At 37.4% G+C, this 18,896-nt stretch overlaps 1 protein-coding gene across 1 annotated transcript in view; it reads left to right on the plus strand.

Annotated features, from left to right (window-relative positions):
- Positions 1-18,896, plus strand: part of LOC134697187 (protein O-linked-mannose beta-1,2-N-acetylglucosaminyltransferase 1-like) — a 52,390-nt gene that overhangs the window by 11,645 nt on the left and 21,849 nt on the right. Inside the window, exons 2-3 of the mRNA XM_063559283.1 lie at positions 17,531-17,667; positions 17,948-18,041. Coding sequence (XP_063415353.1) covers positions 17,539-17,667; positions 17,948-18,041 — 223 coding nt within the window. The 5' untranslated portion in view covers positions 17,531-17,538. The remainder of the gene's footprint in view (positions 1-17,530; positions 17,668-17,947; positions 18,042-18,896) is intronic.

Below are 18,896 nucleotides of genomic sequence, written 5' to 3' on the forward strand. Positions count from 1 at the left end.
TAAGTTCCAACTCTGCTCGTGCATAGGGGCCTCAATGGCCAAGTGGTCTAAGTAGAGTTCTACTTCTGTATTCACTAGCCAGTTAACACTGAGGTTGTAAGTTCCAACTCTGCTCGTGCATAGGGGCCTCAATGGCCAAGTGGTCTAAGTAGAGTTCTACTTCTGTATTCACTAGCCAGTTAACACTGAGGTTGTAAGTTCCAACTCTGCTCGTGCATAGGGGCCTCAATGGCCAAGTGGTCTAAGTAGAGTTCTACTTCTGTATTCACTAGCCAGTTAACACTGAGGTTGTAAGTTCCAACTCTGCTCGTGCATAGGGGCCTCAATGGCCAAGTGGTCTAAGTAGAGTTCTACTTCTGTATTCACTAGCCAGTTAACACTGAGGTGTGTTCCAACTCTGCTCGTGCATAGGGGCCTCAATGGCCAAGTGGTCTAAGTAGAGTTCTACTTCTGTATTCACTAGCCAGTTAACACTGAGGTTGTGTTCCAACTCTGCTCGTGCATAGGGGCCTCAATGGCCAAGTGGTCTAAGTAGAGTTCTACTTCTGTATTCACTAGCCAGTTAACACTGAGGTGTGTTCCAACTCTGCTCGTGCATAGGGGCCTCAATGGCCAAGTGGTCTAAGTAGAGTTCTACTTCTGTATTCACTAGCCAGTTAACACTGAGGTTGTAAGTTCCAACTCTGCTCGTGAATAGGGGCCTCAATGGCCAAGTGGTCTAAGTAGAGTTCTACTTCTGTATTCACTAGCCAGTTAACACTGAGGTGTGTTCCAACTCTGCTCGTGCATAGGGGCCTCAATGGCCAAGTGGTCTAAGTAGAGTTTACTTCTGTATTCACTAGCCAGTTAACACTGAGGTTGTAAGTTCCAACTCTGCTCGTGCATAGGGGCCTCAATGGCCAAGTGGTCTAAGTAGAGTTTACTTCTGTATTCACTAGCCAGTTAACACTGAGGTTGTGAGTTCCAACTCTGCTCGTGCATAGGGGCCTCAATGGCCAAGTGGTCTAAGTAGAGTTCTACTTCTGTATTCACTAGCCAGTGAACACTGAGGTTGTGAGTTCCAACTCTGCTCGTGCATAGGGGCCTCAATGGCCAAGTGGTCTAAGTAGAGTTTACTTCTGTTTTCACTAGCCAGTGAACACTGAGGTTGTGAGTTCCAACTCTGCTCGTTCATAGGGGCCTCAATGGCCAAGTTGTCTAAGTAGAGTTTACTTCTGTTTTCACTAGCCAGTGAACACTGAGGTTGTGAGTTCCAACTCTGCTCGTGCATAGGGGCCTCAATGGCCAAGTGGTCTAAGTAGAGTTCTACTTCTGTATTCACTAGCCAGTTAACACTGAGGTTGTGAGTTCCAACTCTGCTCGTGCATAGGGGCCTCAATGGCCAAGTGGTCTAAGTAGAGTTTACTTCTGTATTCACTAGCCAGTTAACACTGAGGTTGTAAGTTCCAACTCTGCTCGTGCATAGGGGCCTCAATGGCCAAGTGGTCTAAGTAGAGTTTACTTCTGTATTCACTAGCCAGTTAACACTGAGGTTGTAAGTTCCAACTCTGCTCGTGCATAGGGGCCTCAATGGCCAAGTGGTCTAAGTAGAGTTCTACTTCTGTATTCACTAGCCAGTTAACACTGAGGTTGTAAGTTCCAACTCTGCTCGTGCATAGGGGCCTCAATGGCCAAGTGGTCTAAGTAGAGTTCTACTTCTGTATTCACTAGCCAGTTAACACTGAGGTTGTAAGTTCCAACTCTGCTCGTGCATAGGGGCCTCAATGGCCAAGTGGTCTAAGTAGAGTTCTACTTCTGTATTCACTAGCCAGTTAACACTGAGGTTGTAAGTTCCAACTCTGCTCGTGCATAGGGGCCTCAATGGCCAAGTGGTCTAAGTAGAGTTCTACTTCTGTATTCACTAGCCAGTTAACACTGAGGTTGTAAGTTCCAACTCTGCTCGTGCATAGGGGCCTCAATGGCCAAGTGGTCTAAGTAGAGTTCTACTTCTGTATTCACTAGCCAGTTAACACTGAGGTGTGTTCCAACTCTGCTCGTGCATAGGGGCCTCAATGGCCAAGTGGTCTAAGTAGAGTTCTACTTCTGTATTCACTAGCCAGTTAACACTGAGGTTGTGTTCCAACTCTGCTCGTGCATAGGGGCCTCAATGGCCAAGTGGTCTAAGTAGAGTTCTACTTCTGTATTCACTAGCCAGTTAACACTGAGGTGTGTTCCAACTCTGCTCGTGCATAGGGGCCTCAATGGCCAAGTGGTCTAAGTAGAGTTCTACTTCTGTATTCACTAGCCAGTTAACACTGAGGTTGTAAGTTCCAACTCTGCTCGTGAATAGGGGCCTCAATGGCCAAGTGGTCTAAGTAGAGTTCTACTTCTGTATTCACTAGCCAGTTAACACTGAGGTGTGTTCCAACTCTGCTCGTGCATAGGGGCCTCAATGGCCAAGTGGTCTAAGTAGAGTTCTACTTCTGTATTCACTAGCCAGTTAACACTGAGGTTGTAAGTTCCAACTCTGCTCGTGAATAGGGGCCTCAATGGCCAAGTGGTCTAAGTAGAGTTCTACTTCTGTATTCACTAGCCAGTTAACACTGAGGTGTGTTCCAACTCTGCTCGTGCATAGGGGCCTCAATGGCCAAGTGGTCTAAGTAGAGTTTACTTCTGTATTCACTAGCCAGTTAACACTGAGGTTGTAAGTTCCAACTCTGCTCGTGCATAGGGGCCTCAATGGCCAAGTGGTCTAAGTAGAGTTTACTTCTGTATTCACTAGCCAGTTAACACTGAGGTTGTGAGTTCCAACTCTGCTCGTGCATAGGGGCCTCAATGGCCAAGTGGTCTAAGTAGAGTTCTACTTCTGTATTCACTAGCCAGTGAACACTGAGGTTGTGAGTTCCAACTCTGCTCGTGCATAGGGGCCTCAATGGCCAAGTGGTCTAAGTAGAGTTTACTTCTGTTTTCACTAGCCAGTGAACACTGAGGTTGTGAGTTCCAACTCTGCTCGTTCATAGGGGCCTCAATGGCCAAGTTGTCTAAGTAGAGTTTACTTCTGTTTTCACTAGCCAGTGAACACTGAGGTTGTGAGTTCCAACTCTGCTCGTGCATAGGGGCCTCAATGGCCAAGTGGTCTAAGTAGAGTTCTACTTCTGTATTCACTAGCCAGTTAACACTGAGGTTGTGAGTTCCAACTCTGCTCGTGCATAGGGGCCTCAATGGCCAAGTGGTCTAAGTAGAGTTTACTTCTGTATTCACTAGCCAGTTAACACTGAGGTTGTAAGTTCCAACTCTGCTCGTGCATAGGGGCCTCAATGGCCAAGTGGTCTAAGTAGAGTTTACTTCTGTATTCACTAGCCAGTTAACACTGAGGTTGTAAGTTCCAACTCTGCTCGTGCATAGGGGCCTCAATGGCCAAGTTGTCTAAGTAGAGTTCTACTTCTGTATTCACTAGCCAGTTAACACTGAGGTTGTAAGTTCCAACTCTGCTCGTGCATAGGGGCCTCAATGGCCAAGTGGTCTAAGTAGAGTTCTACTTCTGTATTCACTAGCCAGTTAACACTGAGGTTGTAAGTTCCAACTCTGCTCGTGCATAGGGGCCTCAATGGCCAAGTGGTCTAAGTAGAGTTCTACTTCTGTATTCACTAGCCAGTTAACACTGAGGTTGTAAGTTCCAACTCTGCTCGTGCATAGGGGCCTCAATGGCCAAGTGGTCTAAGTAGAGTTCTACTTCTGTATTCACTAGCCAGTTAACACTGAGGTTGTAAGTTCCAACTCTGCTCGTGCATAGGGGCCTCAATGGCCAAGTGGTCTAAGTAGAGTTCTACTTCTGTATTCACTAGCCAGTTAACACTGAGGTGTGTTCCAACTCTGCTCGTGCATAGGGGCCTCAATGGCCAAGTGGTCTAAGTAGAGTTCTACTTCTGTATTCACTAGCCAGTTAACACTGAGGTTGTGTTCCAACTCTGCTCGTGCATAGGGGCCTCAATGGCCAAGTGGTCTAAGTAGAGTTCTACTTCTGTATTCACTAGCCAGTTAACACTGAGGTGTGTTCCAACTCTGCTCGTGCATAGGGGCCTCAATGGCCAAGTGTTCTAAGTAGAGTTCTACTTCTGTATTCACTAGCCAGTTAACACTGAGGTTGTAAGTTCCAACTCTGCTCGTGAATAGGGGCCTCAATGGCCAAGTGGTCTAAGTAGAGTTCTACTTCTGTATTCACTAGCCAGTTAACACTGAGGTGTGTTCCAACTCTGCTCGTGCATAGGGGCCTCAATGGCCAAGTGGTCTAAGTAGAGTTTACTTCTGTATTCACTAGCCAGTTAACACTGAGGTTGTAAGTTCCAACTCTGCTCGTGCATAGGGGCCTCAATGGCCAAGTGGTCTAAGTAGAGTTTACTTCTGTATTCACTAGCCAGTTAACACTGAGGTTGTGAGTTCCAACTCTGCTCGTGCATAGGGGCCTCAATGGCCAAGTGGTCTAAGTAGAGTTCTACTTCTGTATTCACTAGCCAGTGAACACTGAGGTTGTGAGTTCCAACTCTGCTCGTGCATAGGGGCCTCAATGGCCAAGTGGTCTAAGTAGAGTTTACTTCTGTTTTCACTAGCCAGTGAACACTGAGGTTGTGAGTTCCAACTCTGCTCGTTCATAGGGGCCTCAATGGCCAAGTGGTCTAAGTAGAGTTTACTTCTGTTTTCACTAGCCAGTGAACACTGAGGTTGTGAGTTCCAATTCTGCTCGTTCATAGGGGCCTCAATGGCCAAGTGGTCTAAGTAGAGTTCTACTTCTGTTTTCACTAGCCAGTGAACACTGAGGTTGTGAGTTCCAACTCTGCTCGTTCATAGGGGCCTCAAAGGCCAAGTGGTCTAAGTAGAGTTTACTTCTGTTTTCACTAGCCAGTGAACACTGAGGTTGTGAGTTCCAACTCTGCTCGTGCATAGGGGCCTCAATGGCCAAGTGGTCTTAGTAGAGTTTACTTCTGTTTTCACTAGCCAGTGAACACTGAGGTTGTGAGTTCCATCTCTGCTCGTTCATAGGGGCCTCAATGGCCAAGTTGTCTAAGTAGAGTTTACTTCTGTTTTCACTAGCCAGTGAACACTGAGGTTGTGAGTTCCAACTCTGCTCGTGCATAGGGGCCTCAATGGCCAAGTGGTCTAAGTAGAGTTCTACTTCTGTATTCACTAGCCAGTTAACACTGAGGTTGTGAGTTCCAACTCTGCTCGTTCATAGGGGCCTCAATGGCCAAGTGGTCTAAGTAGAGTTTACTTCTGTATTCACTAGCCAGTTAACACTGAGGTTGTAAGTTCCAACTCTGCTCGTGCATAGGGGCCTCAATGGCCAAGTGGTCTAAGTAGAGTTTACTTCTGTATTCACTAGCCAGTTAACACTGAGGTTGTAAGTTCCAACTCTGCTCGTGCATAGGGGCCTCAATGGCCAAGTGGTCTAAGTAGAGTTCTACTTCTGTATTCACTAGCCAGTTAACACTGAGGTTGTAAGTTCCAACTCTGCTCGTGCATAGGGGCCTCAATGGCCAAGTGGTCTAAGTAGAGTTCTACTTCTGTATTCACTAGCCAGTTAACACTGAGGTTGTAAGTTCCAACTCTGCTCGTGCATAGGGGCCTCAATGGCCAAGTGGTCTAAGTAGAGTTCTACTTCTGTATTCACTAGCCAGTTAACACTGAGGTTGTAAGTTCCAACTCTGCTCGTGCATAGGGGCCTCAATGGCCAAGTGGTCTAAGTAGAGTTCTACTTCTGTATTCACTAGCCAGTTAACACTGAGGTGTGTTCCAACTCTGCTCGTGCATAGGGGCCTCAATGGCCAAGTGGTCTAAGTAGAGTTCTATTTCTGTATTCACTAGCCAGTTAACACTGAGGTTGTGTTCCAACTCTGCTCGTGCATAGGGGCCTCAATGGCCAAGTGGTCTAAGTAGAGTTCTACTTCTGTATTCACTAGCCAGTTAACACTGAGGTGTGTTCCAACTCTGCTCGTGCATAGGGGCCTCAATGGCCAAGTGGTCTAAGTAGAGTTCTACTTCTGTATTCACTAGCCAGTTAACACTGAGGTTGTAAGTTCCAACTCTGCTCGTGCATAGGGGCCTCAATGGCCAAGTGGTCTAAGTAGAGTTCTACTTCTGTATTCACTAGCCAGTTAACACTGAGGTGTGTTCCAACTCTGCTCGTGCATAGGGGCCTCAATGGCCAAGTGGTCTAAGTAGAGTTTACTTCTGTATTCACTAGCCAGTTAACACTGAGGTTGTAAGTTCCAACTCTGCTCGTGCATAGGGGCCTCAATGGCCAAGTGGTCTAAGTAGAGTTTACTTCTGTATTCACTAGCCAGTTAACACTGAGGTTGTGAGTTCCAACTCTGCTCGTGCATAGGGGCCTCAATGGCCAAGTGGTCTAAGTAGAGTTCTACTTCTGTATTCACTAGCCAGTGAACACTGAGGTTGTGAGTTCCAACTCTGCTCGTGCATAGGGGCCTCAATGGCCAAGTGGTCTAAGTAGAGTTTACTTCTGTTTTCACTAGCCAGTGAACACTGAGGTTGTGAGTTCCAACTCTGCTCGTTCATAGGGGCCTCAATGGCCAAGTGGTCTAAGTAGAGTTTACTTCTGTTTTCACTAGCCAGTGAACACTGAGGTTGTGAGTTCCAACTCTGCTCGTTCATAGGGGCCTCAATGGCCAAGTGGTCTAAGTAGAGTTCTACTTCTGTTTTCACTAGCCAGTGAACACTGAGGTTGTGAGTTCCAACTCTGCTCGTTCATAGGGGCCTCAATGGCCAAGTGGTCTAAGTAGAGTTTACTTCTGTTTTCACTAGCCAGTGAACACTGAGGTTGTGAGTTCCAACTCTGCTCGTGCATAGGGGCCTCAATGGCCAAGTGGTCTTAGTAGAGTTTACTTCTGTTTTCACTAGCCATTGAACACTGAGGTTGTGAGTTCCAACTCTGCTCGTTCATAGGGGCCTCAATGGCCAAGTTGTCTAAGTAGAGTTTACTTCTGTTTTCACTAGCCAGTGAACACTGAGGTTGTGAGTTCCAACTCTGCTCGTGCATAGGGGCCTCAATGGCCAAGTGGTCTAAGTAGAGTTCTACTTCTGTATTCACTAGCCAGTTAACACTGAGGTTGTGAGTTCCAACTCTGCTCGTGCATAGGGGCCTCAATGGCCAAGTGGTCTAAGTAGAGTTTACTTCTGTATTCACTAGCCAGTTAACACTGAGGTTGTAAGTTCCAACTCTGCTCGTGCATAGGGGCCTCAATGGCCAAGTGGTCTAAGTAGAGTTTACTTCTGTATTCACTAGCCAGTTAACACTGAGGTTGTAAGTTCCAACTCTGCTCGTGCATAGGGGCCTCAATGGCCAAGTGGTCTAAGTAGAGTTCTACTTCTGTATTCACTAGCCAGTTAACACTGAGGTTGTAAGTTCCAACTCTGCTCGTGCATAGGGGCCTCAATGGCCAAGTGGTCTTAGTAGAGTTCTACTTCTGTATTCACTAGCCAGTTAACACTGAGGTTGTAAGTTCCAACTCTGCTCGTGCATAGGGGCCTCAATGGCCAAGTGGTCTAAGTAGAGTTCTACTTCTGTATTCACTAGCCAGTTAACACTGAGGTTGTAAGTTCCAACTCTGCTCGTGCATAGGGGCCTCAATGGCCAAGTGGTCTAAGTAGAGTTCTACTTCTGTATTCACTAGCCAGTTAACACTGAGGTTGTAAGTTCCAACTCTGCTCGTGCATAGGGGCCTCAATGGCCAAGTGGTCTAAGTAGAGTTCTACTTCTGTATTCACTAGCCAGTTAACACTGAGGTGTGTTCCAACTCTGCTCGTGCATAGGGGCCTCAATGGCCAAGTGGTCTAAGTAGAGTTCTACTTCTGTATTCACTAGCCAGTTAACACTGAGGTTGTGTTCCAACTCTGCTCGTGCATAGGGGCCTCAATGGCCAAGTGGTCTAAGTAGAGTTCTACTTCTGTATTCACTAGCCAGTTAACACTGAGGTGTGTTCCAACTCTGCTCGTGCATAGGGGCCTCAATGGCCAAGTGGTCTAAGTAGAGTTCTACTTCTGTATTCACTAGCCAGTTAACACTGAGGTTGTAAGTTCCAACTCTGCTCGTGCATAGGGGCCTCAATGGCCAAGTGGTCTAAGTAGAGTTCTACTTCTGTATTCACTAGCCAGTTAACACTGAGGTGTGTTCCAACTCTGCTCGTGCATAGGGGCCTCAATGGCCAAGTGGTCTAAGTAGAGTTCTACTTCTGTATTCACTAGCCAGTTAACACTGAGGTGTGTTCCAACTCTGCTCGTGCATAGGGGCCTCAATGGCCAAGTGGTCTAAGTAGAGTACTTGGAAGGATATCTGATGGTCTACAGCTGAAGTTCAATATATTTGATGACATTTTTCTTAGATTGAGACAAAGGAAATAAGTAGTTAACTTAGTACTTGACTCTCATTGTTACATGTACATTATGTCTTGATGAACTTTGATCTATTTTTTAAACATGTTAAAAGTGCCATTCTTATTTTCATGGGACAAATCTTAATACTATAAAAGTTGTCTCCACTTTGTAAAATAGTTGACTATGTCATAACTGATAAATCATATACAGGATATATAAAATTGAAAGAACAATTATACTGCAAAAAACTAGAATTTTGTTTTGACATTAATTCAATCAAAAATGTCTGCCATTTTGATGCTAAATTCTTGTTTTTATCTCTTTCTTTTTCTTTCCAGTCCTTTATTCTTTTTATTAATTATTGCATTTCTGCAATATCATTCCATTACATTTTGTTTTGGTTTAGTTTATGGTGAGTTATCCTGTTTATCATTTTTATGCATCTTTATGTTGGTGAAATGTTTTTCTTTAGTATTTTTACACACATTGAGAATAATCAGATATTACTGTTAGATTTTTTTAAGGTCATATTATGTGCTAGTGTATTTACTGACATCATATCATGTGTGCCCTGAAGGTATTAACTGTTAATTGTCAAGGTTTAGGAGATAGTGTTAAAAGAAGAGATGTTTTTAACTATTTAAGAACAAAGAATTACAATATTTACTGTTTACAAGATACTCATTTCTTATGTGAAAATGAAAATAATATAAGAGCTATGTGGGGATATGATAGTTATTTTTCATCTTATAGCTCAAATTCAAGAGGTGTAGCAGTTATGTCTAATAACAACTTTGAGTTAAAGGTCCTAAAAGAAAAAAAAGATGTTGGTGGTAATTATTTAGTATTAGACTTAGTTGTTGATACTTTACATTTTACATTTGTAACTATTTATGGACCAAATATAGATACTCCTATTTTTTATGATCAAATTATGTCAATTATAGATGATTTTGGTAATGATAGCTATATGATATGTGGTGATTTTAATCTTGTTCTCAACCCTGATATAGACTATTATAATTATTTACATGTAAATAACCCAAATGCTCGGGAGAAAGTTTTAGAAATCATTCAGGAAAGGTGTCTCATTGACCCTTTCCGTGAACTTTACCCAGATTTGAAGCGTTTCACATGGAGAAAAAGAACCCCCTTTAAACAAGCAAGGCTAGATTTTTTTCTTTTATCTGAAGATTTACTATGCTGTTTGAAAAATTGTAATATCGAGCCTAGCTATCGCTCTGATCATTCTATGGTTGTATTAAATCTAGAATTTAATCCTTTTGATCGAGGTAGAGGATTGTGGAAATTTAATAATTCATTATTGTATGATCCAGAATATATAAAGATTGTTAAAGAAAAAATAGTAGAAGTTAAAAAACAATATGTAATTTATGATATAGATAGAATTGAAGACATGAATAATGAAGATCTCCATTTTAATATTAATAGTCACTTATTTCTTGAGACAATGTTGATGGAAATTAGAGGTAAAACTATATCTTATTCAAGTTATAAGAAAAAGGTAAAAGAAAAACAAGAGAAAGATCTTAGAAATGAAATTCTTATTTTGGAAGAAAAGGTAGATGAAGGTTCAATACAGATTTTGGAAAATAAAAAATGTGAATTAGAAAATATAAGAAAAGAAAAAATTAAAGGGAAGATAATTCGATCAAGAATACAATGGGTAGAAGAGGGTGAAAAACCTACTAGCTATTTTTGTGGGCTAGAATCAAAAAATTTTACAAATAAGATAATACCAAAAGTAGTAAAAGAAAATGGAGATGTAATTTCAAAACAAAAAGATATTTTAAAAGAAGTAAAATCTTTTTATGAAAATTTGTACAAGAATAAAGACAAGTCAAAGGGAGATAAATTCAGTAAACTTAAAGAAGGATTGAAAGATATAAAATTAAAAAAACTAACTGATGATGAGAAAAAAAATCTTGAAGGTGAAATAACAATTGAAGAAGCTGGTTTGATATTGAAAAATATGAAAAATAATAAAACACCAGGATCTGATGGTTTCTCCACAGAGTTCTTTAAATTTTTTTGGAAAGATTTGAAAATTTTTGTTGTAAACTCCTTGAACTACAGTACTGAGATTGGTGAACTATCTGTTACGCAAAAACAAGGAATCATTACATGCCTGCCGAAGGGAAATAAGCCTAGACATTTCTTAAAAAATTGGCGACCTATATCTTTATTAAATACAGTATATAAAATTGGCTCTGGAGTTATAGCAAAACGCTTTAAAACAGTTTTAGATAAACTGATAGATTTCGATCAAACTGGATTTATAAGTGGGAGATATATTGGAGAAAATCTTCGTTTAATTTATGATATTATGCAATTTACTGAGGAAAAAGATATTCCAGGACTTTTGCTGCTCATAGATTTCGAAAAGGCATTTGATTCGATTTCTTGGGAATTTTTAACCAGTGTCTTGAAGTTGTTCAATTTTGGAGAATCAATAATTAATTGGGTTAAAGTTTTTTATAACAATATCAAATCAGCTGTAAACCAGGGAGGACATCTATCAGAATTTTTTTCTATAGAACGAGGCTGTAGACAAGGTGATCCCTTGTCGCCTTATATTTTTATTCTCTGTGCTGAGATATTAGCATTAAAAATACGAAATAATGATAAAATAAATGGTATTACAATTACACAAGTTGAGCACAAACTTTCACAATTTGCTGATGACACATCTCTTATTTTAGATGGTAAAGAAGAATCTCTGAATGAAGCATTAAATGAATTAGATTGGTTTGGAAATATATCTGGTTTAAATATTAATTTTTCTAAAACACAAGTTATTTGGATAGGAAATAAAAAGTATAGTAATGAGGTATTATGCCAAAATAGAAACCTTACATGGGGAGAAACATGTTTTAAGGTACTAGGTATAAGCTTTGATGTTAATCTTGATAGAATTGTAAAAATTAATTATGATGAAAAAATTGTACAAATTAAATGTGTAATAAGACAATGGTCAAAACGAAATCTTACTGTTATTGGTAGAATTACTGTAGTAAAGACATTGATATTGCCTATTTTAAATCATTTGTTTATATCCTTACCAAATCCAAGTGATGATATTTTAAAAAATGTTATTCAACTTATGTACAATTTTATATGGAGTTCACCAATTGATAGAATTAAGAGAGATGTTTTACAAAATGATATTGAAGATGGTGGACTCAAAATGATAAATCTTAGTGCATTTATTTTAGCACTGAAGTGTACATGGATAAGGAGATTATTTAAAACAGACAACAAATGGCAGAATGTTTTTTTGTCAAATGTTCATGTAGAACTTGAAAAATTTTATGGTTGTGGAAGTGTTTATATCCAAAAATTACAGCAACATATCAAAAATAAATTTTGGCTAGATGTTCTGAAAGCATGGCAACTTCTTAGAGAAAAAGATGAATATGACAGTTGGGAATGCTTTCTTGCTAGTCCAATCTGGCTTAACAATAATATAAAGGTAGCAAATAAACCTATTTTTTATAAAGACTGGTTTGAAAATGGTATAAGATTTATAAATGATATTGTAAATGAAGATGGGACCTTTTTCTCTCATCAAAAGATAGAAGAAATGTATCAGATAAATGTGAATTTCATGAGATATAATAGTATTATATCTGCTATACATCAAGCATCAAAATCATTTGTGGGAAAAAATCACAAATTAGAACTACCTTTAATTCCATCTGCTATTAAAAGACTTGTTAAAAGTTCAAAAGGATCTAAAGATATGTATATTGTTTTGAATAAAAATGGAAGTGTTCCCACTAGTCAGTTAAGATGGACTGAAATTTTTGGCTTTGATCAAAATCATTGGAAAAAAATTTATAAACTGCCATTTGTTGTCACAAATAATACTAAGTTACAGTGGCTACAGTTTAGATTCAATCATCGAATCTTAGCTACAAACAAATTTCTTCATAAAATTAAGATTTATGATAATCCAAATTGTACATTTTGTAATAGAGAAATTGAAACATTAGAACATTTATTTTGGGAATGTGAACATACACAATTATTATTAGAACAGATTGAAAATTGGTTTCTAACCAATGGAATTAGTGTACTTTTTAAAAAAGAAGTTTTTTTGTTTGGTAACACTGCAAAAATATCAAAAGGCAATGCAGAAAATACTATTTTTCTTACCATAAAGCAATATATTTATAATTCCAGATGTTTTAAAAAACAACTGACAATAAACTCAGTAAAAGAAAAGATAAAATATGTGTATGCAATGGACAAAAATATTGCTATGAAAAACAAATGTGAACATCAGTTTCTCAGAGAATGGAATGCTTTTGATATATTACTTAGCATGCTTAGTTAAGTACAAAAATGTATATACATGTTATAAATGAAAATGCTGTATTTACTATACTAAAATAGAATTCAATTTCTAGATGAATTATATTGAAAACTCACCACACTATTCTCTCTCGCTCTCTTTCTCTTTCTATCTCTCTCTCTCCGGTGTTCAAACTGCTTTACTCTTTATCTTATATTTGTATATTTAAAAAAAAAATAAAAAAAAAATTGCTTCCTAATAGAAAGATGTATTGATTAGATAATATCTATAGATTTATATATTATATATTGCTATTATATTTGTGTATATTATGTTGTAAATTGGAAGTTATAAATAATAAAAAAAAAAAAAAAAAAAAGTAGAGTTCTACTTCTGTATTCACTAGCCAGTTAACACTGAGGTGTGTTCCAACTCTGCTCGTGCATAGGGGCCTCAATGGCCAAGTGGTCTAAGTAGAGTTCTACTTCTGTATTCACTAGCCAGTTAACACTGAGGTGTGTTCCAACTCTGCTCATGCATAGGGGCCTCAATGGCCAAGTGGTCTAAGTAGAGTTCTACTTCTGTATTCACTAGCCAGTTAACACTGAGGTGTGTTCCAACTCTGCTCGTGCATAGGGGCCTCAATGGCCAAGTGGTCTAAGTAGAGTTCTACTTCTGTATTCACTAGCCAGTTAACACTGAGGTGTGTTCCAACTCTGCTCGTGCATAGGGGCCTCAATGGCCAAGTGGTCTAAGTAGAGTTCTACTTCTGTATTCACTAGCCAGTTAACACTGAGGTGTGTTCCAACTCTGCTTGTGATGGTGCACTCCACTCTAATCTTAATTTACTGGATTGTCAGTTTTCCTATCAAAGGTTGGTGGTTTTCTCTGGGCACTGTCATTTTCTCCACCAATAAAAACTGGCTGGCACAATATAGCCCAAAAGTGGCACTTAAATGTGTCTTTAAAACATCAACAATCAAAAATCAATCAATCATTTTCATTCATTGTTTGCTGGTGAATGTTCAGTTTTCAAGGTTAATTCTCTTTTCCAGATATTTTAAACAATAAATCAATAAGTGAATAAAATTTTGATGTATGGAATGATTGTAATGTGCACTTGTCTGTCTGAAAGGGTTCATATGACCTTGGCCTCATTTTCAAGAAAGAGTGTGTAACAGTAAAGTTCACAGTTTGGTCTGATTTATTAAAAAAATCTCCTACAACTACAGTTGTATACAGTATTGTAAGGAACTGGTTTACTGGTTACAGCATTTAGTTGTGAAATGAAAGCAATGAAGTCATCCACTTAACTAGCATACAAGGTGTGATGTAACTTAAATGACCTGTGATACCAGTTTATGGTATATACATATAAAAACCACTAATTCATAGCCCCATTGCTTTAAATGTTAAATTCCGCAGTTTCAAGCATTATTAAATGGCTACTTTGTCTTAATTTCTTATAAAGTAGCAGTTATTTCATGTCGAAACTACACCTTATCCTTACATCAGCATGAATCTTACCTGTTCGGGATGAAAATTTCAGGAACTCAATTTTCGGCTCTCCCTTGACACCATCCTCGAGTATGGTCTTGAGGAAACGAGGATAGCCCGTCAGAAGGGGAAGATAAATGGCTGAACCATGTTAAGAGAGAGACATATCTCTTGCCCGTTAAAGACACCCTTGTAGATTTCGAAAAAGAGTAGGCTAATGCCGCTAAAAGACAGCACTCGCACCCGCAAAGTGGAAAGGGATTAATATAAGTTGCAAAACTTGTTTCCAATCCTCTATAAATAAATATGTTTATTAAACTAAAGAAACATATTTCCACATTTTTTTCAAATTTAATAATTTTTTTAGGGTGACTTGATTATGGTTTGGAAATTAAAACTAAGGTACCTTAGGAGAGTGATGAGATGGATGGAATCATCAAATTTATTGTGAAAATCTTTGTTTTTTGTGCAGTTCTCAGACAAATTATTTTCCAGCCTATACAACTAATGTACATATAGGTCAGTTCCTCAAATCATATTGATATAGGTCAGGTTGTATCAATTACTGTCATCTTTTTGCCATGATGTTTGATAGGCTCTTGGTTTTCAGTTTTAGTTTGGTAAGGCCACATTTAAAAGAATGTCTGTTTCCCCTCCCCCGGGTCTACCCTTTGTAAACAGACCATGCCAGGAAGGCAATTTTTTTTTTTCACTGGATGTGATTGTCATAGCATGGTCACATGAAATGGTTTGACTTGTCCAGTCCAGGCCACTTATCAGTTGTTTGTACTCAACTTGAGTGAATTTATTTAGATTATGAATCCATCTGCTTTCTAGAAAACACTTTCCAAAAATGGAAACAAATTATTTTCCGGAAAAAAATAGTTTCGATTTTTTTGTGGAAAATAATTTTTGACCTGGTGGCTTATTTTTGACCCGGGTGGTGGGAGGGGAAACAAACATATTTTTAATTTTGGCCGAAATGATATATTACGAAAAAAATTAATTAAAAATATGATAATAAAACGCAATAAACAGACAAATCACTTATAACTGGGGTTGCATATATCTGAAGTTCCACTCTCAATTTCTATGATTGTACATGTAATAAATAATAAAGTTTAACATTGTATTCACAAAGAATTTGAAAGATGTACATAGTTCAGGATATAATATATTGATGAAGGTTTAACCTCTACTGGTGACAATGTCCATGTATGCATGACTGACCCAGCAATGTCTCAGTTGATATATTTCTTTATCATTTATCTATTGTATGTTCATTTGGTATTCATAGTATAACAGGTATGTTTTATGATTATAAACAATAAGAGGTCAAGTGTCCAGTGTTTTATATTTTGCTGACCATTGATACTCTGGTTTCAAATTTCATTTTATTTAACTTATTTATTGTAAAATCTTGATACTGGAATCTGCCATCTAATTTAAGATGAAAAATATAAAATTCAAAAATTCCAATAAGGACATGTGTTGTTTGTATTGGATACATATATAGCATTGACTATATTTCTTGTTTGATACACCTGAATTTAGAGGAAATTAAGAACCCCATATCTATCTTAATTTGGAAAGTTTTAAGGAGAAGGACCTTTATAATAGTGAGTTGGGTCTATATCACTTGATTAACATTCTAGTTTAGCAAATGAAATAATATTGTTTCACGTTCCTGAAGATTTAAACAGATACTGATAACTATCATGACCATATTTCCTGGGGCTATTTATTTATTAATGCATAAATGATAAACTTGAAGGTACTATAATATGAATTTTAAATTTATGAACAAAGTAAGATAATCACCAAACAAATAGCCTCAATGGGACAAAAAAGAGAGGAATGTAAAATATAGTAAGTGAAATTACAAAAATACCTCTAACCAAACTCAAAGGAAAATTTAAAATATAAAGTCCCTTATCAAATGGCAAAATCAAAATCTCTCAAAGTGTCTTTGAAAAGAATTGCTTTAGAGCTTATGGACATGGTTTTATAATATGTATTGATCAATATTTGTTCAATATCTAAGGGCTAGTTTATGTATTTTTTTCTTTTTTTTTCTTTATAGTTTTGGAGAAAATACCTGTATGTTTTCTTACTGTTTTAAAGATCCACTAGTGGCCTTCAGCTGGTTTTTGTTTCACTCTAAGGTTGGGTCTCTTTGACACATTCCCCATTTCCATTCTCTGCTTAATTTGTATTTACAGCTCTCTGTCATATTCATAACTGTTGGAAAAGTTTGATTTGAGAAGGGGTATTCTTTATCACCTTTCAGTGTGTCAATTGAGAAGGGGTATTCTTTATCACCTTTCAGTGTGTCAATTGAGAAGGGGTATTCTTTATCACCTTTCAGTGTGTCAATTGAGAAGGGGTATTCTTTATCACCTTTCAGTGTGTCAATTGAGAAGGGGTATTCTTTATCACCTTTCAGTGTGTCAATTAAGAAGGGGTATTCTTTATCACCTTTCAGTGTGTCAATTGAGAAGGGGTATTCTTTATCACCTTTCAGTGTGTCAATTGAGAAGGGGTATTCTTTATCACCTTTCAGTGTGTCAATTGAGAAGCCTTTATCATTCTGTAGTTATTTTTGAAGATTTTTTTCTGTAGTTAATTATTTAATGTCTTGTAATTAGTATTTATTCCATGTACCATCCCTTCAATTTATACCGTAAACAAATTGACATTTCTATAACCTAATTACAAACTGATGTATATTTAAAATAAATATTGATAATATTAGTTAAATAAGAGTTAAATTTAATTCACCAGTTGTACTATTTTAATATCTTTTGAATTGAATCATTTATGGAATAGAAAATCAATTTGATTATTCATTAGTTGTTATATAAAATCAATGCAGGCTGGCAGATACTGACATTACCTCAGTGCAATATATACTGTAGCTTGCTTATCAAGTGCATTGTTTTTATATGTTAATTGCAATGTGTAGCTGGTGTATGTAAACTTTTGTTAAAAAGTCAAATAGCGCTGACATCCAGACCTATATGTCAACTTTGAAATTTGAGGAGAATTAAAAAAACGTAAAATTTGAATGAGACTAGTTTTACTTTTATGGTTAAACTATGCTGTATACTGGTATAAATCCCACTTTGAAGTAGAAGTGTTGATAAACTGTATTTAACTTGATATTTAAAATTGTAACAACATGTTATTTTACAACTTTGGACATATAACTGAGTTACAATACACTAGTACAAGTGTACCTGTTTAAACTTTCTGTAAAAAATGTTACAAAATTACTAACTTTAAAGTTTTCACAATATTTATTCAGTTAGATTATTTCTCATGGGTTTGAACACAACTTTCAATTTACAGATAACTGTATGGATAATTGGATACCCAACACAAATGCCAAGCCATTCATACCAAAGAGATTGAGGAATTCTGCCAAATCTAACAGTTCTGGAATTACAGAATTTTCAAAGAGAAAATGTATTTCCAAAATATTTCAGGTAAGTTGTGTTATGCCTGAAGTTATTTAATAAAACAACTTGATTTTTTTTTTACAAAAATGAGGTCATTTAATCATAGTGACCATGGGCACAGATGTTATCATAAAAATTTATAATAACCATAGATATTGTAAAAAAAATTAAACAGGAAAAACTTTGGCAAAAATGGCCCTATGATTATATATTTAATTATCGTTAAGGTTAAATATAATAAGCTTAAGACAAACCTATAATTTGCTTTTAAAGACTTTTTTAAAACATTATAACAATTTTTCTTTAGGGTGGTATTGTGATTGTGCTGATTGTTACCATAGTAATCAATATAACATTCATCTTGGAAACCAGCAGGAAGATGAACGATCCTCAGAAAATGGGTAAGTAGAGTAGTTACTTATGTTTTAATAATCATCCCTTGATAATTTGTAATTATACTGAGGAAACCAGCAGGAGGATGAACGATCCAGAAAATGGGTTAGTAGTTACTGGTGTATTACTTATCTCCCCTTGATCATTTGTAATTATACTGAGGAAACCAGCAGAAAGATGAACGATCCTCAGAAATGGGTTAGTAGTTACTATTGTCTTAATTATCTCCCCTTAATAATTTGTAATTATACTGAGGAAACCAGCAGAAAGATGAACGATCCTCAGTAAATGGGTAAGTAGTTACTAATGTCTTAATTATCTCCCCTTGATCATTTGTATTTATACTGATTACTTAAGTTTAGCAACATTATTTGAAAAAACTTAAAACACAAAATTTTCAATATGGTGAAAATACATTTTATTATCATGTTTTGAAGAGTAAAGTTGAACCTTATGGTTTCATTTTATATGCCACAAAAATAACGATTTTTCTATCTTTAAGGGTATAGTTGAATTTTCAAACAGAAAATTAAGATATTTGTTGCTAATCTTTTTCACTTAGTATAGTATCTAATGTTACATATTATACCAGAGCATAGCTGACTTTTATTTTCAGATAATCAGGATAATATTACTTTGTAAAGTATCAAATATCATCAATATAATCAGGAAGATAGACACATTTATTGCCCCACCCAATTTGACATTGTTATAGAGTTCATTGTCATCTATCCAACAGCTGTAGCCAGAGTCCCTTTAATGTTTACACTATATAAACAATTGTTTACGTGGATAGGTAAACACATGTATTCTCCTATCTTAATTATCTGCTCTGAGGGATAATTGTTTTGTTTGTATACTAG

This window comes from Mytilus trossulus, chromosome 1 (genome assembly GCF_036588685.1).
Source record: "Mytilus trossulus isolate FHL-02 chromosome 1, PNRI_Mtr1.1.1.hap1, whole genome shotgun sequence".
NCBI classification, from domain to species: Eukaryota; Metazoa; Mollusca; class Bivalvia; order Mytilida; family Mytilidae; genus Mytilus; species Mytilus trossulus.